General features: G+C 61.3%; 1 protein-coding gene across 6 annotated transcripts in view; it reads right to left on the reverse strand.

The window, feature by feature from the left end:
- The window catches only part of CASZ1 (castor zinc finger 1), a 144,737-nt gene that overhangs the window by 19,937 nt on the left and 99,150 nt on the right, over positions 1–25,650 (reverse strand). For all 6 annotated transcript variants that reach the window (XM_090268583.1, XM_090268581.1, XM_090268582.1 and 3 more), the window contains 3 exons: positions 6,584–7,072; positions 2,485–3,319; positions 1,109–1,177 (listed from right to left, as the gene is read on the reverse strand). In XM_090268583.1, the coding sequence (XP_090124709.1) occupies positions 1,109–1,177; positions 2,485–3,319; positions 6,584–7,072 (1,393 nt within the window). The remainder of the gene's footprint in view (positions 1–1,108; positions 1,178–2,484; positions 3,320–6,583; positions 7,073–25,650) is intronic.

Below are 25,650 nucleotides of genomic sequence, written 5' to 3' on the forward strand. Positions count from 1 at the left end.
GCCCGCCCGCCCAGCACTGGGCCGGGTGCTGGGGACCCTGGCTGAGCCAGCCCAAGGCTCTATTGCCGAGTGCTGTTAGAGAGCTCTCTCTGTCCTGGGCTTTCCTGACACTTGAAACAGTGCAGAGTTATGAATTTTTAAAGCACAGCATCTGTTTGGTTTCCTAAGGCAGGGAGTTCACTCTCCAGCCAACTCTGCAGCCAGGCGCTCCAGCTGCTTGGCCACTGCCCATCTCCCAGAAAACCCCTTGCCTTCCCCAGGCCCGATGCTGTGGGCCGTAGTTCTCAGGGCCTCGGAGTGGACCCCTGGGGAGGGCCTGCCATGACCACTGTGAAGAAGATGGGGGGCACAGCCTGCCTGCCTGGCCAGGAAGACGTGAGCCTGGGGGACAGAGCGGGAGGAAACCCCCTTGTATGGGGGAGAGCCGCTTGCAAATAAATATTTAAGCTGAAGCTGCCAAAAAGGCCATCTGCTGAGGCACTAATAATAATGATAATAATAATAATAAAGAGAGCAGAGCAAACTGAAAAGACAGAGAGGGACAGAGGGGCGGAGACACACGGGGACGGGAGAACCTGGACCATCAGCAGAAAGGCAGCTGCCGGGGCACGACCCCTGCCATGTGCTGCCCACCAGGCGCTGGCAGCCAGGCCCAAGGTGGGGGCGTCTGTCGAGGTGAAGGTCCTTTACCTGCCCATCCTGCTGCCTTAAGGATGTAACAGGGCAGGTCTGGAGTCAGGTGCAGAGGGTCAAGGCCTGGCCCGGGGGGACACAGAGGCCACCTCCCGTTCTCATTCTGGCTAGTTCCACAGTGGCCCCCACACACCCAGGTCCCCGTGTGAGCTGTGGAGGGGTGCCCTGCACTCACCTGTGACCGGGCCCTGCCATTGGGCCCCTTCAGGTACCCTGTCCTGCCTGGAGTACAAGCTGTTTAAGGGCGTGTCATCAAGGGGGCGGGGCCTCAGAGATGGGTAGAGGGCAGGCCCTCGGGGCAGTTTCGGGGCAGCTCTTGGCACTGGTGGTCAGAAGGACGTAGGGTCCCATGGCCCCCAGGCATTCCTGGTGCCCCCCACCTCTCTCCATGGCAGTCTCCTCCCCAGGGGCCTACCTGGCAATATATTTCTGGTAAATGTTTACATCTTCGGTGACAGCTGGTTTATCTGTGGGCAATCCATTCCTGGCGAGAGACATACAGGGCACAGCCAATTAGCGGACGGGGTGGCCTCATGCCCCGGGAGTGTCGGGGGGCAGCTCCCTGCCCTGGAGCCCTGGCCCTTCTCTCCCTCGCTGAATGGGGTCAGGAGGCAAGTCCTCTGGCCGGCGTCTGGCACAGGCCCCGTTAGCTCAGCGCCAGCAAGAACCGGGAGCCGGCAGGGCTGGAGCGGTCCTGGCACCCTGGGCACGGGCCTGGCCTGCTCTAACTGGCCTTGGAAGCTGGGGCCCGACCCCCTCGCACACTGCGAGTGAGGAAGCTGCTGGCTGAGGAGGGCACCAGCTATCACGGGGGAGAGCCCAGGGGAAGGGGCAAGAGGGGCGCTAAGCCTCCCGCACGCCAGAGGGGGGCTTCCTAGGTCTGCCCCCAGGCTTGTGGCCTGTCCCCATGGGGAGAGGGTCTCATTTAGCCCCACGAGATATGTGGACAATCATTTTACCATTGCCTACAGCAGCGGTTTTCAATGATTTCCGTCTCATGGCACACACACAAACTAATTACTAAAACTCTGTGGCACACCCCAAAATATATTTTTTGCTGATCTGACAAAAAACAGACATAATTTTAATTCATTCACAGTAGATGGTTATTGTTGTGTTTGTTGGCTGTTGTCATTTTTTTATTTGACAAGCTAAGGGAGAAGGGGTCAGTGCCCCTGAGTGAATAGTCAGTGTTGCACGTTTTAAAAATTCTTGTGGCACACTGGCCAAAAATCACTGGCCTAGGGGTTTGTGCTAAGTGTGCCCACCCCCGCCCCGGCCTCCTACCTTCTCTTGCTGCCTTCCCCATGGCCCAGGCTCTGAACCTGGGAGCCACGGCCACCGGTTTGGACTCCAGAATCCCCAACCCAGAGCAGGGCATTCCCAGCCAACCACAGCCCTTCTCTGGCCCTGGTGGTGGCAGGCAGGAAAAGCCTGTCCCAGGCAAACGGGGGTGACAGCAGTCCATGGGGGGTGTGTTAGCAGATGAACACATGCACGGAAGTACCCAGTGTGAGCAAGTGTGTGTATGCAGCAAGGTGTGTAGCATGTGTGGCGTGCAAGGCCAGGAACTGGGTATGAGCGGTCATGCAGGCAGCGGGACAAGTGTGGATGTGCGCATGCACACACAGGCATGCGTGGAAGCACATGTGTGAGCATCTGAGCGTGTATGGGTGTGGGTGCCCTGCAGATGTGCGTCAGGTATGAGTGTGTGTCCACAGACACGAGCTTCGGAGGCAGGGCAGTGTGCCTCTGGCAGGGGACTGGACGCGGGGGTGGGGCGTGCCTTACTTGACAGTGGAGACGGTCCCTGTGGTGATGGAGTCGGTTTTGGAGAAAGTCGACTTCAGGTACTCGGGGGTGTTGAAGGGCAGGGAGGCAGGCGGCTCAGGCCCCGGCCCAGCGGCGCTGGGAGCACTGGGCACGCTGGCGAGGGGAGCGGGAGCCAGGCTGGGAGCGGGCGGAGCCTTGGCAGGGCCCGGCTTCTGGATGGCCCGGACATCGTATTTGGAGGGGCGGCCCACCTTGCCTGTCTTGAAGGCGATGGCCCCGCCCATGTCCGGGCTGCCCTCCCCGGGCTTGAAGAGGTGCAGGTACTTAACGTTCTCCAGGTCGTACTTAGATGGCTTCTTGTAGGTGCTCCCATTCTGGGGCCGCAGGTTCTCGCCTGTCTTCAGTTTCTGGATGAAGAAGTCATACTTGGAGGCACGGGCCACCAGGCCCTGCATGGGGATGCTGCTGTGTGAGGGCAGCGGCAGGATGGTGGCCTTGGTCTCCAGGTGCGCCGTGTTGCTGGGCAGCCGCAGGCCGGGCAGGGGGCCCACTGCCTCCTTGCTGGCTCGATCCTCGGCCTTAGCGCCGTGGGCCGGCCAGGAGAGCTGCTCGCCGGCCTTGAGCTTCCGGATGTACTCCTCGTACTTGGAGAAGCGCGCCCGCTTGCTGAGCGCGTCCTCCGCGGTGGGCAGCACGCAGGGGGCGGCCACCTCGGGCGTGGGGCCTGCGTGCAGCTTCTCCAAGCTAATCTTCCGGGCCAGCTCGTCCCTCGTGTTCTGGTCGTCGTAGCCAAACATGCCAAGGAACTCGGTCATGGTGGTGGCCGCATAGTCCCGCAGCGAGGAGGCCTCTCCTAGGGCAGGGAGGATGGGCGGTCACTTCTGGGAGGGAGTAGGGGAGCCCCCCAAGCACAGGAGCCATGAGCCCCCACCTATAGAGGGAGGAGGGGGCCCGTGTGGGGAGGGGGCGGAGTTGGACATGATCTATGGACATTTGGCTCACTTGTTAGGTTTTACGACTCTTAAATTAATTTGTTTAAAAAAAAAGTAATTAATACTGGGGTAAAATAAAACGAGTTCATCAATGCCAGGAAAATCAATTTCCTAAATGTTCTGGCCGATGGCTTTTCAGTACATTAAACAAAGTTTCATAAATGTCTCCGCTCTCTTGCTTTGGCCTAATATGAAAGAGAAGTCATTTTACTGGAAGTAAGGCCAGATCCCAACCTGCCTCTAGGGGTGGGGGTGATACCAGGGACTGGGGACAGGTAGTGACATGGGCCTGTGGCTGGGTAGCCATGCAGGAGCCCAGGGACTGAGGGAGCCGCTCTGGGTGGGGTTACGGGGTCCTGGCTGAGCCTGCCTGGGCAACTGTCCCTGATCCCCACAAATGACACACAGGCACCTCACTCCTGGGAGGACCTGGCCTCCTGGCCCCAGCCAGAGACCCAACTTACGAATGGTCCCGGATAACAGGCTGAGGGGGCAGAGATCCTGTCGATCTGCTTGCCTGGACTTGCTCAGGGCCCCCACCCCAGCCAAGATTTACGAGTCCCTCAACCCTCCTGTCACCCTCTGGTCACTCGTGCTCATGGGCAGGTGGGCCACCCCAAGGAGGCTGGCCCCGATGGCCCCGGGCAGCAAGCCCGAGTGCGCCCCTTCTCTGCCCCACCTGCGTCCACTCGTGCGCACACACTCACCACCAAGCTCCCATTCCTGCTGCCTCCCGACGTGACAGACGTGAGGGTACACAAGCCACCCCGACCCCAAGCCCAGCTCCCCAAGACGAGTCTCAGGATGGCGGTCCAATCCGCTCCAGGATTTTTCTCCAGAGACGCCCCTCCTTCTACACACTACCTTCCACCCCAGCAGAGGCGTGACTCCTCGGCACACACAAGACACCCCTTCTTGAGCTGAACACTGGCTGAACACCTACTATGTGCCCTGCCCTGAATCAGGGATGGGCGCACACCAGATGGTGGGCCCCACAGGGGCCCCGGGAGGTGTGCCTGTCCTCGCCCCTCGCGCCAGAGCCAGCATGCCCAGGCTGGGGGTCCACACAGCAGTCAAGAGGAAGCTGTGGCCAAAGAAGGGGTGAGAGGGGCAGGACTCAGGCAGGGGAGCAGGTGGAGGGTCTCCTCCCACCCCCACCCCCACCTGCCACGCTTGGGGTTCTCAGACCACACCTGGAAGTGGTCTCATAGAGCGAGCCTGGGCTTGCGCAGAAGAGAAAACCCGTGGGATGTGAAAGAGAGGCTCTGAGCTCCTGGGGGAGGGGGCAGAGGGGTCCTGGGAGGACTGAGGCCCCACCGGGTGAGGCGAGGACAGTCGTGGGCAACACTTGGCCCCTGAGGTGGGCAGAGTGACTCAAAGAGTCCGCAGACAGCTGTTCCCTTGGGCGTGGGGCTGGGGCAGTGGCCTGGGCTGCTGTCCTGACCTTAAACTCCGTGGGGTTGGGGCCCAGCCTGGGAGGAGTGGGCTCTCGCTGTTAGATTCAGTGGCTCAGAGACCAGGAAAAGGGGCTAAAAATAGCTGGAGGCAGCTGAGCCCTCACTATATATGGCAGAGAAGCAGAAGGCTTTGAAGGGCAGGCAGCTCAGAGCAGGGAGGGGACCAGACAGGGGTCCCAGGGGCAGCCCACAGGCCTGTATTCCCCAGCCCCAGGGCCCAGAGGAGGTGGCCCGGGAGCCAAGCCCACGGTGGGTAGCAAGGGCTCTGGCTGGCTCCCTCCAGGGCCCAGGGCTGAGCAAGCCTGCCCAGATGACACACTGCAGTCCCACGGGGCCTCCGACAAGAGGGGTGAGGTCTAGGGCCAAGAGGCCACCCGTATTTTCAGCCCTGCCTCCCATCATCCCAGCCCCCCACCCCCACCCCAACACACACCCAGAGGAGAAGAGGCAGGAGGTAGAAGTCCAGCGCAGAGCAGGGTGAGGGAGAGGCTGGGGCACTGACGGGGCAGTGGCCCTTGTCCCTGTCCCTCCCCTCTCCTCAGGCCCAGCGCAATCACCTTGTGTCTGGGACCGGCAAGGGCTTTTCCTATCAGAGGAAACTGAAGGTCACACTTTTCCTCATTGATCTTGCAATGTTTGTTAATTACTCTGTCACTGATGTGGCGAAGGATAATTAAACAGCTCTGTTTATATCTTATATGCATAATTATGTGGCTGCACAGGGCTCCCCGAGCAGGGAGGAGATGCGCCCCTCACTGCAGGGGGAAGGGGACAGGGGAGCAGGCAGGGGAGGCTTGGGGACCAGGCACAGGCTTGGCAAGGAGGCTGGGGAGCTGAGACAAGACCCCAAATCCTGGGCTTCCAGTCCTAAGGGTTACCCCCTCCCACCTGGGACCCCAGGCCGTCTCTCCCTAGAGCAGAAGGAGCTCAGGGTTGCTCTGAGTCTAAGGCCACGGGGACACCAGAGAAGCCAAGCCTTAGCCACCCTGTGGAAAAGAGGTCAGCCGGGAGACTGCGTCCCGGGCAGGTGGGTGTAATGGGGTGTTTGGGCTGGGCCATCCTGCAGCCCTGTGCCCTGCCCATGAAGTCCTGCTGAGGAAAGTCGGGATCCCTGGGAGGGAGGAGGTGGGCGGCGAGACAGTGGGAGAGTGGGAGACCAGGCCCGTCCTCGGCGCTCGGAGAAACAGCCTTTGCACACGGCCAGTTCACGTGGCCCGTGCCGCCCTCACCGCTGCTCCCCAGACGCAAGCCCGCTACTGTGTCCTCCAACAGGCTCCTCCCCGCACGAGTGTGTAGTCTGCCCACACACTGTCCGTCTGTCCGTCTGCCCACCTGTCCACCCATGTAGCCCCCCACCCGTTGCTTCCTGAAGACCCACTGTGTGTCAGGCAGCCCCCGCCCAAGCCTGCTCTCACACTTGGGACGATGCCTTCTCAGGCCCCAACACACCCCCGGTGTTTCACCCGTCCCCCTGCCCAACTAGTCTCCCCATTCTAGGCATCGGCTTGGCCCCGGCCCACCCTCCTCCGGGGGCCTCCCTGGGTCGGAACGAGGCGTCCACATTTGTCACAAGAGAGAGGGAGGCGGGTGCGCTCTGTGGACACATCGCTCCTTCGCCGCTGGGCCTCCTCACCAGGTTACATCCCATCCAGGGCTTCAGACACCCACCTGCAGCCTGCTTGGCGCTGGCGCCACTGTCGTCCTTGGAGGCTGCCCTGTCTGCGTCCTTCTCCTCCGCCACGCTGGCGTCCTTGGGGAGCTCTTCGCCGTGGTCCTCCTCGTCGCTGCAGCCCTGGGGCTGCACCATGTAGACGCCCTCAGGCGGCAGCTCCAGGCCCTCGCGGGCTGCGCGGCCCAGCACAGGTGCGGGCGCCGGCTCCTCGCTGTACTCCCCGTTGGCCCACTTCTCGATCACCGCCCGCCTCTTGTCTTCTTCGCTGCGGGGGGCCCGGGCTGTCCCCGACTCGGTGCCACTGCGCTCTTTGTCCTGGGGCCTCAGTGGGCTGCCCTCGGTGTGGGCACCAGCCTCTGTCCCCTTCTCCACCACCACCTGGCGGCTCAGCTTGGCGCAGATGGCGTTGAGTTTCAGGCCGCCTTTGCGCTTGGCCGCCATCGCGGGCTTGCTTGTGGCCGGGTCGGTGCACCGGGTGCCTTCAGCTGCAGAGACAGGGAGAGAGGTCAGAGGCGTGCCAGTCAGACATGGCCTCCCGTCTCCACAGCCGGGGTGGAGGCTCTGCCCCCACGGCCCCCAAGCCAAAGGTCTTCCCAATCATGATTCTGGCACATGCTTGAGCCCCTCATTGGACTGTGAGCTCAGGGGGGCCAAGCTCACCCATCACTCTCTCCCAAAGCCTGGCACCAAGCCGGGCACATATTAGCAGGTTCAAGGAGTATTTTGTAAATGAATGAATGAATGAATGACCCTTCAAACACAAGGGGCAGCTTCTTCCCAGCCCCTGGTTCCCAGAAGCATTTCCTACACTTGTGTGGCCTTAGGCACCTGCTCTGAGAGGCAGGTGGGCCAGGCCCCATCAATATGAAAGGGGCACGTGGGCTCAGGAGCTGCCCGCGGGGCAAAGCTGGCGAGTAACAGCGGCCTGACGGAGCGGAGGCAGCAGCGTGCCAGCCTCGTGCCTTCCCGTCCCTCCCGGCAGCACGGGGTTGACCCCTGGCCCCACCTGAGGCCTTACCCTGCCTTCTCTGCCTTGGCCAGCTCCGCAGCCCCGAAGGCCCGGCCAGTCCTGAGAAGCCGTGGTCACCATGCCTAAGCCCTGGAGACGACAGCCCAATGCGAACACCCCGCAACTCTACCAAGGCTGCCGGAGTGCTAGCCACGTCCATCACGGCTGCTGCCCAGCGTCACCACACAGCCTGGGACCTGCCCCAGAGGCCAAGGAGGGCAGACACACATACATACATTTGTGGTGCGTCTGCCTGCCCGCCCATGGACCTGTCCATCCTTCCGCTTAGTGAGCGACTTCTACTGGTGTCCCTGTGGTAGGTGGTGGCCATGCCACACACACTCTCAGCTCGCACTGACTTCGTGACTTTGTGTCAAAGCTCCTCGATGGCAGGACTCCCTCACAGGTCCCCCACCAGGAGCAGGCATGTCCAAGCCTCCATGCAGATCAAAGGCTAAGTGAGGGGAGGCGCGCTGCTCCCCGGTTCATGGCTACAAGAGGCTTCACCATAACGGATCAACACGCTAAACCCCCAACACCTGGAAGCCCATTGAGAGGCACAATCAGACAGGGATGGCCCACAGGTGACTCGTACACAAGGACAGTTGTCCGCATGATACAATGCCCGGTGACTCCAGACCCTTCCTTGAAGCCAGCTGCCCGTGGACGGTCCCAGCCCAGCCTCGGGGAAGGGTCGGCTTGGCTCCCTCCAGCCCTCCCAGTCCCGTGGCCCTGGCTCTGGGCGCCCCCCCCTTGCCCAGGCCGGATGCCCACTCTGCCCATGTTTGTCCACATCTCCAAGTCTGTGCTGCCCACACCCGAGTCTCCAAGCACCTCCGTGGCGCTCCTTTGCAAAGCTCAGTGACGGGCCCCTAATCGCACACCTCACCCAGCCTCCAGGCCAGCCGCCAGGCTCCGTGACACCAAGTTCCCTCCAGCTGGCCTATGGCGAAGAGAACAGGCCTCACCTGGTCCCCTTTGTCCCCTGCCCTGGTGGGGGAGGGGAGGGTGGGAGTGGGGAAGCCTGCTCTATTTTTACGGGGAGGTAAGCAGCCAAGTGTGTATGGCAGACGGCAAATGAATCTATAAATATTTATCCCGAGGAAGAGGGAAGCAGAAGCTCCCAGGGCTGCACTTGCTGCTGGTGACACCCCCTCCCTGGGCCCCCACCCATCCTGGAGCCTCCCGGCACTTGGGCCCACCCTCTCCTGATCTCGGCTGTGCGCCTGGCTTGGTCCCTCCTGGCCCCCGCCAGCTGCAATGCAGCTGTGCACCCGGGGCCCACCCCCAGCCTGCAGGCCCCTTTGCTCCACCTCCACCCCCTCCACCTGCCCTCCAGCTGCTGCTCTGCCTCAGTCCACCTGCCTTCCAGATGTTGCCCTCCCTCTGACTCTACTGCTGGTCCCAGCGGCGGAGGTGAGCAGAGCGCGCGGGCCCGGAGCGCCGGGCAAAGGCAGAGTGGCCTTCCTCACTAAGGGGGAACGCGTGCGAGGCGGGGGCTGGGGTGTCAGAGCTGAGGGCCAAGTTGCCTGCCCACCCAACCCCACGGGGCCTTTCTCCCCGCCCCCCTTGTCCATCAGGCCCCGGGACCTGCAGACTACCCCCCTTGTGGCCTGACCCCAGGCTCCTGTCCGTGTAAACATTCCCTGACTTTCTTCCCTAAAATATAAACGCCGTGGCCAGACCTCAATGGGAGGAAGCCATCCGTCCTGGCCCTGTCACCGCCCCTTTCATCTCAGTCCCACCACCGGCCTGCCCGCTGCTCTATTTACACTGGACACTTCCTCTGGGAACAATACTGCCCAGGGGGCAGGCTTGGGCTGCAGGGTGGAAGGGAGGGGGGACTCCCGTGCCGCCTGCCCAGGAATGGGCGCCCCCGTGAGGTAAGGGGCGGGGCAGCCGTGGGGGGCCTGGCCAGGCCTGGGAAAAGGAGCACACAGGCAGCGAGCCTGGGGGCTCCCCCAGCCTCCCGCCGCTGGCCTCGTGGCTCTGGGCCGGCTGGGGCGAGGCCTGGGAGGTGGCCCCGCACTGTGCTTGTGGCCTGGCTCGGGGGTCAGACAGTCGCGAGTCCACAGCCTGGCTCTGCCCCTTGCTAACTCCAGGCCCTGGGCAAGCTTCTCCCCGTGAAAGGGCTGCAGGGCTGTAAGGTGAGAGGGTGCCTGTTTGTGCCAAGCGCAGGGCCTGGCAAGGCCCTGGGGAGAGGCAGCTGAGTCCTAGGAGGGGACAGACAGGCAAGTGTGGTGCCAATCCTGGGCACAAGATCCTGAGGCCAGGAAACCTCACCTGGCCGGAGGAGGCAGGGGACAAAGGAGAGGAAAGAGGGCTGGGCTCGGGGCCAGCGCCCTCTCAGTCACAAACGGCCCCTCCCTGGCTCCCTGGGTCCGATCCTCCCCTCCCAGGGCTTCAGACTCAACCAGCCCCGCAGTGAGCAGCTCTGGTCTCTTGACTGAATGGATCCTGCTCAGCGCGGGAAAAGGAGGGACAGGATCGGACCTTCCGTGCCCCTCTCGGGCCTGTCTCACGATGCCTTGTAATGAGCCGGCGTGGCAGGTGCTGTCACTGTCCCATCTGAAAGGGGAGGGACTGCTCCGGGAGCCACGAGGATACGCCAGAGCTGGAGGTCACGCAGGCCAGAGCTTAGCCAGAGGCTGGGCCACCATGCTGTCCCTGTTAAAGCTGCTGGGTGGCTCCAGGAAGTCCCAGGCCTCTGCGCCCATCTCTTCCTCACCCCCGACTCCCGGTTCCCCTAACACGGAGCCCCCTAAAGTGTTAACTGCAATGGGTAAAATGTGCAGCAGATTGCTACAATAAATAATTTACTGATATTTATAAATATTCAAATCAGCCAGCTTCAGAAATCGAATGAAGGGAGGGTCTCAGGAGAAGGGCCCGCTCTGGCAGGAATCTCATCTCTCCCTCCAAAGGCTGGAGAAGGCCAGGCTCCTGCCAGTTCTGGCGGGGAGGGGGCTCCTGCAGCTGCACCTGGGCCCCGGCCCCTGGTCTCTGGGGACGAGGTGTTAGGGTGCTGAAAGGGCTCCCCCTCCTTGCCCGACCAGCGCCAGGCCTTCCCCTGCCCTGGGCTCAGGGGACCAGAGGCTGCAGTGCCCAGAGTTTAGGTCTCAGATGTGCGCGTCCCGCCTTGTGGGGGGCGGCAGTTCCCCGGGGCTGGACAGGCCTGGCAGCGCCCCCACCGCCCTGAGTAATGTGTTTCGAGGCTGGGCGGCCTGTCAGCTACCAGGCTCTGGGTGCTTTATGGGCTCTGCCTGGTGGCTCTGAACTCCCTGGTAGGAAATAAAGTTCTCCCTGCGCGTCCCTTCTAAACATTTCACTCAGTGGAAACGGTGTTTAAGAAAAATGAGGACATATTTCTTCCTAAGGATGCAGTGTCCCCTTTGGGCGGCCTAATGCCCGCTGTATATCAGGGGGTGGTGAGGCAAGGGCCAGGCCCCCGTCCCCCGGGGTGGGGGTGGTCCAGGGCCCACCTGCGTGCCTGTTGCCGGGCGGCTCAGGGACCACAGGCACTGCGGGGTCACTCTGGTGGCGGCCCTGGCCCACGCCGCCCAGAGTGACACAGTGCTGGCAGCCTCTGAGCACCTCCCTGGGGCAGGGGACAGTGGGGGCACTTTACAGTGTCACCTCGGGGGTCCCCCAACATCCCCACATGGCCACCGCCCTGTCCTCATTCCCAGATGAAGAAGCAGAGTCCGCGGAGGTTGGGAACTGCCCGCGGTCACCCAGCGTTAGTGCCAGAGCCGGGTTACTACAGCTGGACCCAGACATCCGAGGTCACAGTCTGAGATCCCCTCCCCCACCACACGCAGCTGCTATTGAGGCAGCAGCAATGTCGGAGCCTCCACCCCTAGGAACTTAAACTTGACGGGCTATAGCTCCAGTGTCCCGGTGCTCTGCCTGTGTCCACTGAACACGCGCTCTGAGCGCCTTCCATAGGCCAGGCCCTGGGCTGAGTCCTGAGGGTACAATGGGAGCAGACAGACCGTCCTGTCCCTGCTGCAGGGGCTGTTCAGGTGAGAGGAGGGGCAGACGGTCAAGTCGCTATAAGCAAAATCACGGCTGTGGAAAGTTTAGGTGCCACAGGAGCGAGGAGTGTGGAGACCAAGGAACGGCTCCTAGAGACATGGGCTTCTCCTTCGGCTTCGGGCTGCTTCCCCACAGCTCCCTGGGTGGCTCCGCCCTCCCCCCCCTCCCTCTGCTGCCCCCAGCACACAGCCATCTCCACCTTAACAGCTCCCTCCCCTGCCTCCTCCAGGGGGCCCCTCCCCCAGACAGCACCTGTGCCCCCCGGGGAGGGTGTCCTTCCCTCTTGGGCCCAATCCCACTCCCAGCTCAGAACAGGAGGGCCACCCAGCTTCTTCAGATGGGAGGAGTGGTCCCTGCTCCCCAGGGTCCTCAGTCAGGTCCCCTGGTCCCCAACAGCTCCAAGCGGGGGTGGGGGTGGGGGGAAAGGTGCTGCTGGGCCCTACTTGCCCCTCTTTGTTTATTTATTTATTATGATTTTTTAGTCCAGTTAAAAGGCTTACTATCGAGACGCGTCTAAGTGGCCTCACTTAGCGTAAGTAACTCTATAAATCAGGGGAACCGTTAGCATCCGCCGCACAGGCTGGCTATCAATCTCTCCCAGGTCACAGCCCAACAGGAAGGGGAGAAAAAAAGAGTTACCACCCAGGGGAGATTTAAAACACACACACACGGCGCACACACAGGCCATGCGCGCGTGCACACACCCCGGCGCCTCTGCATGTGTGCCATCACATTAGAGTCACGCGTGCACACACAGCTGCCCGGAGACCGGCAATGCTGCGTGTGGGCACCGTAACGGCACAGGCGCGGCTCCTGCAGCCCCGAGGGGAGACGCAGCCTGGGGGGGGGTCTCCCCGGGGAATGGCTCTCAGTGCCCAAGCGGCCCTGCTGGCAAGTGGCTCTGAAGTACTACGGAGGGAGGGGCTCTGCTTGGTCCCCGTCCCTCTCTGTGGCCCCTGCCTCTGCAAGCCAAATGGACCAAGTTTTCCCCTTTGTGTGCCCAAGGTCAGCACTGGGCAGGGACAGAGACGGAGCCGAGGACAGGGGGAGGACAGGGGCAGGAGGCTGGTGGCCGCAGGCCCCTGCAGTGGGGCCTGCTGTCAGCCCAGGTCTCGCCCACGTGCCCAAAGCTGGGCACGCCCCAGACACGGCACGGGACTCAGCAAGGGCAGCGCCGTCCGAAGGCGTGAGCAGCGGCTGCGCAGAGAACTCCGCCGGGCCCAGGAGAGGCAGACGCCGCCGCAGCCTTTCCAGGGGCGGGCGTGCAGAGCGGGGACGAGGCTCCCACCTCATCCCCAGAGGGGCCCCAGACCTAGCAGACACCACTGGGAGCTGGAGCAGGGAGGCCACTCCGGGGCACTCCTCGGCCTCTGCTGGCGTCCCTTCCAGGTCCCCAAGGCAAGGCAAGGCAGCCCAAGGGTGGAAGACCCCCAGGCCCACCTCCTCTCCCACCTTGCCCCGGAGGCCTCCCCGGCTCACCCACCGCCTGCCCGCCGCATCTCCCGTGAACTCTATTTCTCTTTCCTCTCTGAAAACAACTGAGCTGTAAATACTGTTTAACCTTCTCTCCCCCTCCCCCCCACCCCCTCCCCTCCGCACTATAAAAACACAAATATGCCATAACTCAGCCGGCCAGGCCGCCCAGCCTCCAACATGCCCCGCGCCCGGGCCTCTCAGGAAGGTCATTACAAACGACTTTCCGATTCACTGCTCCTGAAATAATTTTGTGTATTAAAACCTGAATCTGCACTTTCTGGGGCCGAAAGCCTCGCTTAATGATGGCGGGTGTCCTTGGGACGGACAGTGATCCTTCACTCGCCAGCCCGCGCGCCAGCCCTCCGCCCGCCTGCCCGCCCGCCCCCCTCCCGGGGCCCAATCTGTTTTCAAAGTGTGTCTGTCCTTTATTAAATTGTTTTCTTTTCCACATTATCAGTTGCCATGGAGACCTCATCTCTCGGATTATTTGAATTTCATTATATCTATTGATTTGGGAGCATTTCATCTTTTTTATTGTTTTTCTGTCAATTTTCAAAACGAATAACCATCTAATTTGCGTCAGTGCTGATTATGTTTGTCCCTCAATAGAGGTCGGCAGCTGCGCTGGGGAAACAAATCAATGAAAAACCATCATAAAACTCCCCACTCCAGTCTCCAGGATGTGTGGGTGACATTCCACGCCTGCGAGAGACACACTCATCAGCTCCAAGTTCGGCTACGGTGGCGGCAGCCCCGCTCCACGTCCGCCTCCTCTGGCCTTAATATTTAATTTCGCGATTTGGGGCATTATTAGTGGTGTTTTCATTAGTGCACGTGCATGTGAGTGTGTGGTAGTGGGCTGGCCGTTGCGTTAATTTGTGGGTGAGGCAGGGGAACCCCGAGGAGGGCAGGGCGGACGGGGCCGGGGGTGCGGCAGGAAGTGCAGAGAAGGGGGGAAGCCCGGGGAGGGACGGCCTGGGATGAAGGACCGCGATGAGGGCTGGAAAAGGGGGGACACAGAGGCGGGACCAAGCGAAGGGGAGGAAAAGGGGGAATTCAAATTGCTTACTTTGTTGGTTTTTTTTAAATAATTTATGCAATTTTAAGCATTTATGTATAAATTTTTTAATAAGCCACCCTGGAGCAGGATGGCCATTAACATCCCAACGTCCTTCTGTCCAATGGGCTGGCGGAGAGGATCAATTTCTGAGAGTACTTTCCCTTTTTTATGACATGATAAAATGCTTTTAAAGCAACTTACACAAATATGGAATTTTTTTCTCTTTTTTTCCGTCCCTTCTCCCTTCCCCTAACAGCCTTCTTACCCACTGGGGAGGGGGGGGTGTGGGTGCGCACGAACCCTCTCTCTTCTGTTGGGGTGGGGGCCACGGGGGCTGGCGGGGAGACAGCCCCAGTTCTAACTGGACTGGCCGCCTGTCCTTCTAACAAGGGCATAAACTTTCATTACCCATGCACGCAAAGACAATTTAGGGAAACGTGCTGCTCGGAAAAGGAAAACCTCAGCGATTCGTGGCCCGCGCTGCCGCCATCTGGGGGGCTCTCGCCTTCAGCTCCAGGGAGCCGGGGCCCTGAACCGCGGGCCCTGCCAGGCCGGGAGGTGGCCGCAGAGCGAGAGGAGCAGATGAGCCAAGCCTGGGCTCGATGGCAGCGTCCTGGCAGGCAGGCAAGCAGGGGCAGGCGACCCTTGGTCATGCCCTCTCACAGCCCTTCACTCACCCCGCCAGGCATGGGCTCTTCGTCTCTGCTGCCCAGTGCTGGCACAGAGCAGAAGCTCGGCTCTGTGGCTTGATGGACAGACAGAGGGACTGAGTGCAGACAAAGTTGGAAACCAGGCCCGCATGTCCTGAGGTCCCTTCAGGAGACCCTCCCCAGCAGGGGAAAGGCTCCCTGTCTAGGTGTCACTCTGGAAGCAGGTCGGGGCAGGAATGCCTGAGTGTGGAGGGGGGGTATAACCAGAACAAGAGGGGTGGCCTGGCCACCATCAGCCCCTACATCCCTGAGATGGAGCCCGGCCTTGTGAGAAAGAGAACAAGCAGCCTGTGCGGCACTGGGGGCAGCCCTCACCTCCCCGTCCCCTTCACCTTGCAGCCCCTCCTCCTGGTGGGGAGCAGAGGAGGGGCCTGAGGGGGAGCTCTGCCCAAGGGCTGAGAGGGAGGACTCGGTTCCTGCAGCCTTCCCCAGCCCTGCTATTGCAGGACGATGTCTGGGCCTCCGGACCACACTCGGGCGCCTGGACTCGGGCAGCTTCCAAATAACACACAGCGACGTTAGCAACTCGGTCCCCTCTTCGGGCCTGCCACTGTAAGCCAGTGACGTTTCTGCCCTGGGCCCCAGTGTTCTCGAGCGAGGCAGGGATGCCGCAGGGGTGACATGTCTGGCACAGAGCCGCGCAGTGCATGGTGCCTGCTACACTACTGGACGGTGGCTGTGAGCAGCCCCCCCCCCCCCCACTCCAGAGCAGGAAGGGCTGCGTCTTTCCCACCCTGGGGCTCCTGCAACCAGGGACAGTCCAGCCTCACATGGCCCCGCCCCTGCCCAGGGATCCGGCAGCTCTGTGCCCTCTTGCTTCCCCCTCCCCCCAAGCCCCAGCTGTCTCATTGGGCCCTCACCTGCCCAAGGACCCTCTTGCCCTGGATCGCCCACCCATCTCAGGAGGCCCACCTCCTGTGGGGTGGGCCTGGACGCTGGGCAGCACCAGGGAGGGAGCGCCTTGGTGTGGCCAGACCACCCCAGCCTTCAGTGGGGACTCCGCTGTGCCTACCCTCCTCATCTTCTGTGCTCAGCTCCCCCCACCCCATAACTGTCATTAAAATAACAAGTTTCTGTTACAATCTAAACATTCCCACATCGCATAAAGGGTTATATTACACCCGAGTCACTCCCGGCCCCGTGTTTGCACAGAAAAGCTCACGGCAGGTCCCCCCTCCTGACGAAGTGACTTATTAAAGTTTAAACAGTAATTAACAGAACAATAAAAATAAAGGGATGTTTGGGGAGTCATAGCGCACACAGGGTTTTTGGCAGTGCCAGCAGTTTTTCAGTGCCCTGTGCTGGCAGCAAAATGCAACTGCGAAACCAGGGGGGACGGAGGACGAGGCCGGCGCGGGGCCAGCACTGGGCCAGGGAGACTTCGGGCCTAAAGGGTGAGAAACTAAGGACAGACTGGAGGGAGGGGATGGGGTTCCGGGAGGCTCATGTGGGGTCTGTGGGAGGTCGCCAGCCCTGCTAGGACCTGGAGGAGCAGGGTGGGCCCCGAGCAGTGCGAGCAGGAGGGGTCTGACCCCTGCAGGAGGGGTCTGATGCCCGCAGGAAACCCACCGAGCCTGCCGCAGAACCTATGCGGTGCCAGAGCCCAGCCCCAGGCACTTCCGGGAGCCTACTGCCTCGGTCACATCCAGCCAACTCCAGTGTGAACCTGGCTGGGGGAGGTGTCAGGTGCGGCAGCACTGTGGCATCGTCAGACCCTACAGTTAATGATTCCTAGGGCTGGACCCCAGCCACTCCGGGCTTCTCTCCCAGTCGGCCAGGTACCTCTCCCTGTTCCTGCGGCCAGGGCAGGGCAGCGCACGCCCGAGAGGGCTGCTGGAACCCCTGGCCTCTACTAAGCACGAGTAAGGACTTGGGGAAGGCCTTCCTCTGTGCCCTCTGGGAGGGGGAGACCAGCCAGCCCAGCTGGGCCCCGTGTAAAGGGAGGAAGCACCTGCCTAGCTGGGCCAGGGTGGGCCCCCACTGGTGGGGTCCTCATCTGCAAAGGTTCTCAGGGTGATGGGCCTGGGGAGCTGGCCTAAGGCCAGGACACCCCAGGGAAGGCGGGCCCAGCCAGTCATCCTTCAGTCTCTCCTGTTCTCCCCGTCCAAATCCTACCTAGAGGCTCAGACACCCGGCTGGGTGGCCGGGATGGGGTGGGGCAGGGGGATGGCAGAGAGCCAGGGAGGAGTCACAGAGAGAGGAGGGGCTCCACCTGGAGGGGCCCAGCCCCGTCTTGGAGGCTGGGGAAGAAGGGACAGCAGGAACCCTTGGTGGCCACAATACATGTGTGTTACCTGCTGCCAGTCAGATAATAGGCCCCAAGGTACTGCTGGGCTGGCCCTGGACTTACCAGCCCCCCATGTTGTCCTCTCCCTTCTTCTCTCTCCCCTGGGCCCTGTCTGTCACAGGCTATGTTAGGGGAAGGGGTGGTGTCCCATGGCTGTCCTTTGACCTTACAGTCCCCAAAGCCCATGCCCAGTTTTGCTGCCCACGACTGCCCTTCTCTAAGGAGAGCCTTTATTGAGTCAAAGTGCTCTCTCTACTCGCCACAGAGCACTAATTTCCAAAGTGCTTTCTTAGTACAGTGTCCCTAACTCAGGCTTTCCCACTAAGCAGAGCAAGGGTCGACCTGGAGACACCAGGAGGACCACGAGAACACCCTCCACGCTCCCCCTGGCCCTCTCCATCGCCCCCTGCGCCTTAGTGCGCCGGCCTGTCGGGCTTGCCGGAGCCTCTGTCCACCTTGGCACCTGCCTTCGACAGCTTGGATAAGCATCAAGCCCAGAAATGAGGTCCTGCCCAGGGCAGGCAGCCCCGCGGGGTCCCTGGCTCCACTCACGTGTGGGTTCCCCCACATCACAGCCCCAGGGGCTGACGTGAGCAGCTACAAGCCACACGTGGAGGTGAGATGCTGGGCTGAGGCCAGAGACGCTTTCCAAACTGTGTCTCCTGAGATCTGGTTCCTGGGCCCTGGCGGGCACTGGCGGGCACAAAAGGCAGGGACTCTAGCCCTGGCTGGGCCCCCACGGTGCCTGGCCATGCCACTGTCTCTCGCCAAGGCCCCTGCATACACAGCCAGCGGGAGGAGGGCAGGACGCCCAGGCCCTCAGTCCACCTGGGACCTGGGCATGAAGAGCTGTGCCCTGAAGGTGTGAATCGGACCCAGCACTTCCCTCCCCTTCTCTCCTGAGCAGAGCTCTTTGGGGCTCCACCTCGCCCCAAGATGAGTGACTCCTGAGGAAAGACTGGAGGGTCGAGGAAGAGAGATCAACAAGGGGGCAGGCAATGCTACCCAAGCCCTGGCTGCTTTGCTTGGGAGCCAGGCTGGAAGGAACGACCAGCACGCAAACCCCCTCACTGCTGGCAGACGCTGACCGGGTCCCCCAGCGCCAGAGCTGGCAGAGGGGGGCGTGGAAGGCACACCCAGGGTCAGGAGAAGGGCTGGCAGGGGCCCGGCAGCTCCGTGGAGGGCTGGTAGGGACAGAGGCCTTCTATCAGGTACGCGCTACGCTGGGAACTCTGGCAACAGGCGGCCCATCCTGATCTGCTCTGTTTCGAGAACCCCCAGGGGCGCGGCAAAGAGCTCCGCAGGGTGGCAGCTGTCATGGCAAAGGCTGTCCTAGATTTGCACGGAACTTCAGAACTGGAAGGGGTCTGAGGACAGAGAGGCTGAGAGACTTGTCGAAGCCCCAGGCCACTCACTCACTCGTCAGGGCCAGACAGACCCGGAGGCCCATTTCCTCGCCTGGGCCCTCTCCTGACCAGCAGGTCAAGCTGCCACACATTTGTGTTCTAAAGGGTAGCTTTCTACAGCCTCTGGGGGCTGCTCCAGGACCCCCCGGCCCGAACACCACGAGGATTCTATGCGGGACAGGCTCCAAGCCTTCCTCTGGCCTACCTGGGCAAGACCCCCAGCGGGCTCTGAACCAGCACCTCCGGGGTGCAGGGCCTGGACTTCGGGCTCCTCAGCCCTCCCAGGGAAGCACAGGCAGCCTGGCTCTCTGCAGCCTGCTCTGCCTTCTAGAAACGGGTGGGACAAGCGGGCAGGTGACCGTGGGAGGAAGAGAGAGCCTGGGCCCATGGAGGAGCTCCAGGGCCGAACGGAGGGGCTTTCCTCCCGCAGGGATCTGTGAGGCGTGCTATGAAGGGGAAACAGGGCGAGCACCATTCTGGGGTCAGAGGAAGGGCCTGAGAGAGAGAGGACCCCAAAGCAGCCCCAGGGGAGAAGGTGGAGCTGGCAGCAGGTGGCAGAGGGGGCTATGATGACGTGGCCAACACACCCACTCTGCGGACGTCTCCACAATCCCCCTGCTGAGGCCAATGACGACGCCGAGGACATGAGGGGACTCATTTAGGAGTATTTTTAAAACTGTGGCCCTGGCAGAGGGGTTTAGCAGTTGTCAGCCATCTGGAGAAAGGAATTACCGTCACTTCCCTGATCCTATCGTCCCTAAACCCAAAGCTGGTTACAGCATGCGGGGGAGGCGGCAGGTGGGTAGGACGGGGGGGACCCGTTTCAGGGAGGCGCCCACCAGCCCGGGAAGCACCTTCCCTGGTCCTCAGAGGGGGCCTGGGACCAGGGGCCCTCTGTGACCACGTAGGCTCCCCCACCGGCTCACGCGCGTGCACTCCCTCGGCCGCGCCGGCTCGCGCAGGGGCCGTCAGGTAAATTAGATCTGAAAGCTGACAATTTCTGACCATATTTCCTTGATTATTTCAAACAAATGCACAGCAGCCGCTGTAAGGAGATTAAAGTGACATAAACGTCCCGAGTGGGAGGGGGGAGGGCAGAGGATTCAGGTCACCCCCATCCGTCCCCCGCCTGACAGACGCTATATCGCTATCCAATCCAATAAAAAATCCCCCCCTTTTGCTTTAATTAATTTTACAGCTAGCTTGCTTAATTACTTTCAATCAAAATCCTCCTGCCATCGCAAAATTAGAGATGGTTGAGCTCCATTAGCCTAAATTCTTCATTTCCATATAGAAAAGAGGCTGCCTGCATAGCCGGCCCGGGCCCCTGGCAGGACAGACGCCCGTCTGCCCGTCCGCTGCCAGCCAGCCCACTCCTGGCCGCCGTGCCATGGCTGTGCCTGGCCTGCATTTCCCTCATCCTCCTGCACCGCCGCTCCCTGGGCTGAGGGAGTCGAGGTCCCGGAGGGGCACACTCTGCCCCCAACCACCCCCATGGTTCACATGGGGACCGAGGAGCTGGGCTGGGCTGGACTAGCAGGGTTGGCCGCTCCTGGCAAAAGGCATGGCCGTTTCTGGGGTGCTGCTTCCCTCCGAAGGGGCTCTGACAGAGCCTAGCACCTGGCTGCCCAAGCCTGGAGCACATGGCTCTCCTGGGCCCCCTGCCTCATCCCCGCTCAGAAAGCAGAGCTCCCAGCAGGGCAGGCGCCCTTCTGGACTTGGACTTTGGCCGTGGTCAGTATAGACCCCTAGAACGATGCCACTCAGGGTCCCCTCTCTGCTGTTTCCCCACTGGAGTCCTTGCTTGCTATCAGAGAGATGCCAAGGCCCACTGTTTCGATGGGGCTAACAGGCAGTGTAGCTCTCCGCACCGACTCGGGGGGCCCCTCCTCACCATCGCCCTGATCCCTGGTTGCCAGCCTGCAACAGCTGCTCCTCCACCCCGGGCCTGGTCGGGTGGGTGGTGGGCCTGCGCTCTGTCCACATCCTGTGCTCGCCCTGGCTCCCTTCTCCCCCTCCACCTGCCCGGTCCTCGCAGCCCCCAACCCCAACTCCAGAAGCTCCGCTTCAGGTTTTCCATGCCGCAGCCCTGAGTGTCACCACAGGGTCCAGCCCAACCTGGGCACCCGCTGATAAAGGATCTGTAACAGGATGTAGGGATTAGAGTAAAACCTGGCTCCGGATCTGCAGGAGCAGAGGGCCAAGTCCTGTCTCTGGGACTCCCCTCCCCTCCCCTTTGGCACGCCCCCTCCCTCCCAGCTGCCAAGTGCCTAGGAGGGCTGAGCCCCTGGGCCCTTCATGGGGTCGTCACTGGACTCTGGGAAGTGGATGACAAGGGGCAGCATGATGGGACCCAGGCCAAGTCTGGCAAAAAGGCAGGACCAAGACGGGGTGGGGAAGGGAAGTTCAGACTGAAACTGGCCCCAGATCCTTTAAGGGGACAGGAAGCCGACCCAGCCCTCCTCAGAGAACTGGTTATGGAGGTAGGGTGTCCTCGGTATGACTGCTGGGCCTTCCAGCTGCCCATCGCTCTGGCTGAACGACGCTGGGATGCGAGGCCAGCTCCGGGTCGGGCGAGGAGGCTGTGCCTACACCTGGAGCCTGCCTTCCGGGACACCAGGGCCCCACAGGCTGGTGTGCGGGCCCCTCGCTGGTCTTGCTCTGAAGGGTAACGCAAGTCCTCCTCTTCCTGGGCCAGCTGAGTTTCTCAAATACGCCCCAAGCCCCTACTAACACTGCCCTGTTGGCCCTAGAGACCCAAGGAGAATGGTTTCAGGGGTCAGGGAGCACAGGGTTCAATGGGGAAGACACAGCAGCAGCAGCAGCAGATGTCCTACCCGCCACTGAGGGCCCCGCAGCGAGGCGCAGAAAGGCCTCCTGGAGCCCAGGCCTGGGCTGGGGCACAAGGCAGGGAGGGGGGCAAGCAGACACACGGTCACGCTGCCAGCCCCCAGCCAGGCTCTCCTGGGCTCCTGCTCCTCTGGGAGGCCTACATCTGCTCTTCAATAAGTCATCAGCAGAGGGGACTAGGTGACAGAAAAGACAGGAGCAGCCCCAGTCCTTGGTGGCACTGACTTCCTGGTCACTCTCTGTCCCCCTGAGGCAGGGCTGGGCCACAGTCCTGCGGCCTCGGCCCACCAGGCCAGGCACAGATGGGTTAAGCTGGTAGGAGGGCGGCTGGAAGAGCACGTTCTGGGCCGGTCACCCAGAGCTCAAAGGGGCACAGCCACAGTGAGGCGGCACAACTCACCGTCCATCTCTGGCCCACCAGCCAGCACCCCGTGGGACAGGGAGCACCGGCCTCTTCCACGCAAGGGGGGCCGCCCCTCCCTCCTGTATGCCCTGCAGAGGTCCCAGCGGAAATTCCGCTTCCTTTGGGAAGCACTCTAAGAAGATCACGCTCTGCAGCAGCAGCGCCCCTCCCCGCCCCCCACCCCCCCACTGGTGGCACCAGCTCCGGGAGGTAGCACTTCTGCACCCACTTGTTTAAGCACCCTCTGTCTCGGGGGACTGCAGGATCTCAGGGACAGGACCACTGTTTCAGCACAGCGCCTGACCCGATAAATATTTACTGAAGAAGCACAGAAAACTAAGTGCTTCTCAACTTCATTAGGGGAAGCGCTGGGACCAGGGGCGTGTGGCCTGACTTCTCTGCGGAGCTCCGGGGACATTTCCTGTCTGCAGGGGTGTGGGGGCAGGGGCCCTCCCTGGCTGAAGCCCCTTCTCCTGGGTCTCTGACCCTCTCTGAGCTTCACGTTCACCTCCAAATGCCCTTCGCGGGCCTCTGCCAGGAGAACAAGAGGCCCCAGTTGTCCGGCCTCTCCGGGAGGGGAACAACTGTTAGCGGCCAGGCCCTCTCTGAATAAATCCAGCAACTGTTGGGGGTGCAGTGCGACTCGCTCCCCACCTCCCATCCCCGTCCCAACAGGAGAGAAGGAAAGTGGAAAAAAGATGGGGAAATACCATCCCAAGCCCTACAGTCTCCCTGCACCCGCTCTCCAATCTGTCTGAAAATGTTAGGAACACAAAGAAGGCACAGGGACAGCCACCTGCCACTGCAGACAACTGGGACAGCCGCAGCAAAGGGTGAGGCTGTGAGATCAGGACCCAAAAAAAGGGTGAGGGAGTGAAGGATGGGGTGGGGGCGGGATGCTGGGACACAGAGGAGGGGCAACAGGAAAGATCAAAGAACAAGGAGAGAGGAGACTTGCATGGGGCCCTGCGGGAAAGAGGCTCTGAGGACGAGGGGACAGAGAGGCCAGAGAGCTGCAGAGGCACCGGGCATCCCGGGGCCCAGAAAGGCCCCCGGAGGCCCGGCCACATGGGCAAGCAGCGGATGCGATGGGGGCGGGGAGGTGAAGAAGGGAGAGAAGTTCACGGGGGAAGACGGGGAGAGGTCTATTAAAAACCTCTCAGTGCGTAACACAAAATGTCAGGGTTTATAGCTTCATTCTTGGCATTGCCGGGACTGAGAACCCTGCACAGAAATGTCACCGCTTGTCATGTTTAATCACCTGCTGTTTGTTAACACCTTCCCTGCGAGGAGCCTGTCTCAATCTGCCCCTGGGCCCCCAAGGGACCCGGAAACAGAAAACATCCCCATCTCCTTCCCTGGGCTCTTGGCACTGCCTTGGCTCCGTTTGCCACCCGTCTGAAGGCCTCCCAGGAGCCCCCAACGCGACCCTCCTCCTATCAGGGAAAGAGACCCATGCCATCCTAGCAAGAGGCTGTGACCTCGCCGGGGGCGGTGTGCTTGGAGAAGCCCCGTGCTCCCCCGCTGACTGCCTGTCCCCTTCTCTCTCTGTCTGTCTTTGTAGGGCTGTCTGTCCTTTCTGTCTGGTCCACCTCCGGTCCCCCACCCTGCGGGTAAGAAGATAAATAAAGGAGGGCCCCACTCGGATCCCCGCAGCCTGGAATTCACCAATCTGTCTGCTTGAACAGCAACTGCCACATAACGTGTAACATTCAAAGCCACCATCCCTCCAGTTACAATCCCAGATCACACCATCTGTGGCTCTGGCTTGGCTCTCTCTCCGAGCATGCTTTGCTGGGTTGTTTAGACTAGGAATTCTCGGTCCTACTGCCCCATAACTCCTTCCTCTGGGGTGGGGGTAGGTGGGGGGCGGCACCGTGGAATAGGCCACGGAAGCAGCTCCAGCCTTCCCAAGAACACCTGGCCGCCCCCAGCTCTGAAAGCGCAGTGTGGCCACCGCCGGGAAGAGCCGGGTCCTCACTCGGACCACACCTGCGCAAACTCAGTGCAGCCCCCAGGCCCGGCCCCCGCACAGGGGCAGCTGTCTGCCCGGCAGCAAGCCGACACTGTACAGTTCCCAAGGCAGCCCCGTTCCTTCCAGCAGCAGCAGCAAAGGCCAGTGGCGAGCTGACTTGCAAGGGTCTCCTAGAAAACCGGGGCTGATGTCCCGATCTCCCCTTCCAGCAAATTCCACGCGTACACAGACACATATCGGGGAACACGCCTCTGCAGACCCATCCCCTCCGACACCCGTTCCCTGAGGCTTTCTTCCTCAAGACCTCTGCAGCCAGTCCCTTCATTTCCATTTCGCCAGGGGGAAGTCAGTGGGCTTCCAACTCCCCTTTGCTCGTTTCTGCAAAAGACAGGAGTGCCCCCTTCTCAGGTCAGAGGCAACAATGAAGGCCTTCAGAGGAGGCTTCCTCCCAAACGCATCAACACTGCACACTTTATCTTGCGGGGAAGGCCCAGGAGTGTGTCCACGTGTGGGGCCCTGTGGGAAGGAAGCCTGCTCCGCACCTGTCTCCCTGCGTTTGGGAACAAACCTGTGAGACAGGACCACTCCCCGTGTCTATCTCCAAGGGACCGATGAGGACAGTTAGGAAACTGAGACATGGCCCGCTCTGAATCTCTCAGAAGGAAGGCTCTAGGTAAACTCGTGGGGTTCTGTTGCCCCCGGTCTGCATGGGCTACCATGTCCTCTACGTGGGGGGAGGGCGTTCAATGTTAGGGGGTGGGGAGGAGGTGGGGTCGCACACACAAGACCCCGTCGTGCCTGGGGAGGCGCGTGGGCATGCCCACTTGAGTTCACATGCACCTCGTGGGATGTGACAGCCCACAGCATGAGCCTTGGTTGGCACTGGACGGTTTTAGGTGCGGCCAATTGTAAAGAACCCTTCCTGAACAGAGACTATTGTGGTTCATGAGGACCCTGAGGGAGGGCGTGTCAATCAGCCCATCCTTCTGTCTCAAAGACTGGGTGGGGAGGTGGGGGTTACAGGATATGGGTCTTTCTGGTCCTGGGCAAACCAGGGTGGCCGGTCACCACGTTGCTGACTACATGGCGTGACAGTTGGAATCTGCTCCTGAAGCCCCTCCTTCTTGGCCTTCAAGAGAGGTGACCCAATCTCCCCTGGGTGAACTGATGCCATAGGGCCTTCTCATGCCACTTGGGCCTCCTCACCTGGTGGTTCTGAAAAGCTGGTCCCCGTCATTGAGAGGGACCCTGAGCACACATGGAACACGTCCTGTCAACTCAGCAGGCCACGGTGGAGCCCAAAAGGGGCCAGGAACAAGGACTGGCCCGAGATTTGGGGGAGTCCCCTGGTCTAGAACTGTTTTGCCTGAGTCACTTGGATGTCTCAGATGAGTGCAGCCTCCCGGCCAGGCCCCTGGCATAATCCTTTCATTAATTTACTGTTCCAGGAATTTAAGTTTTCGTCTTAGTTTAAGTTAGATTCTTAAAGCAATTACCCAGGCATCTGGCAGTGACCTCACCACAGCGGCCAGGCCCTGGAGGGGAGCAGGGAGGTCCTGAAGCTGCAGAGACTCCTGGCTCCAGGTCCCCGAGGGGAGAGCAAGCAGAACCGGGGGCCCCTAAACACCTGTCCTGGGCCCTGGGAGGGAAGTGGGGGGGGGGGTGCTGTAATCTCCGATATTTGCTGTTTGTGGAAAACCTCCGTTCTAGCACCGCCTGCCCATGAACTTACTGGTGGCAGTTGTTGAAAAGCCTCAGCAGCTGGTGCCGCGGGAGCATTTTCTATTTTTAATTGTTTGATCAGAATATTAACTCATCTAGGCCCATTCCCAAGACACGCTTCCCAGCC

This window comes from Furipterus horrens, unplaced genomic scaffold (genome assembly GCF_987537825.1).
Source record: "Furipterus horrens unplaced genomic scaffold, mFurHor1.1.pri manual_scaffold_3, whole genome shotgun sequence".
In the NCBI taxonomy this organism is placed as follows: domain Eukaryota; kingdom Metazoa; phylum Chordata; class Mammalia; order Chiroptera; family Furipteridae; genus Furipterus; species Furipterus horrens.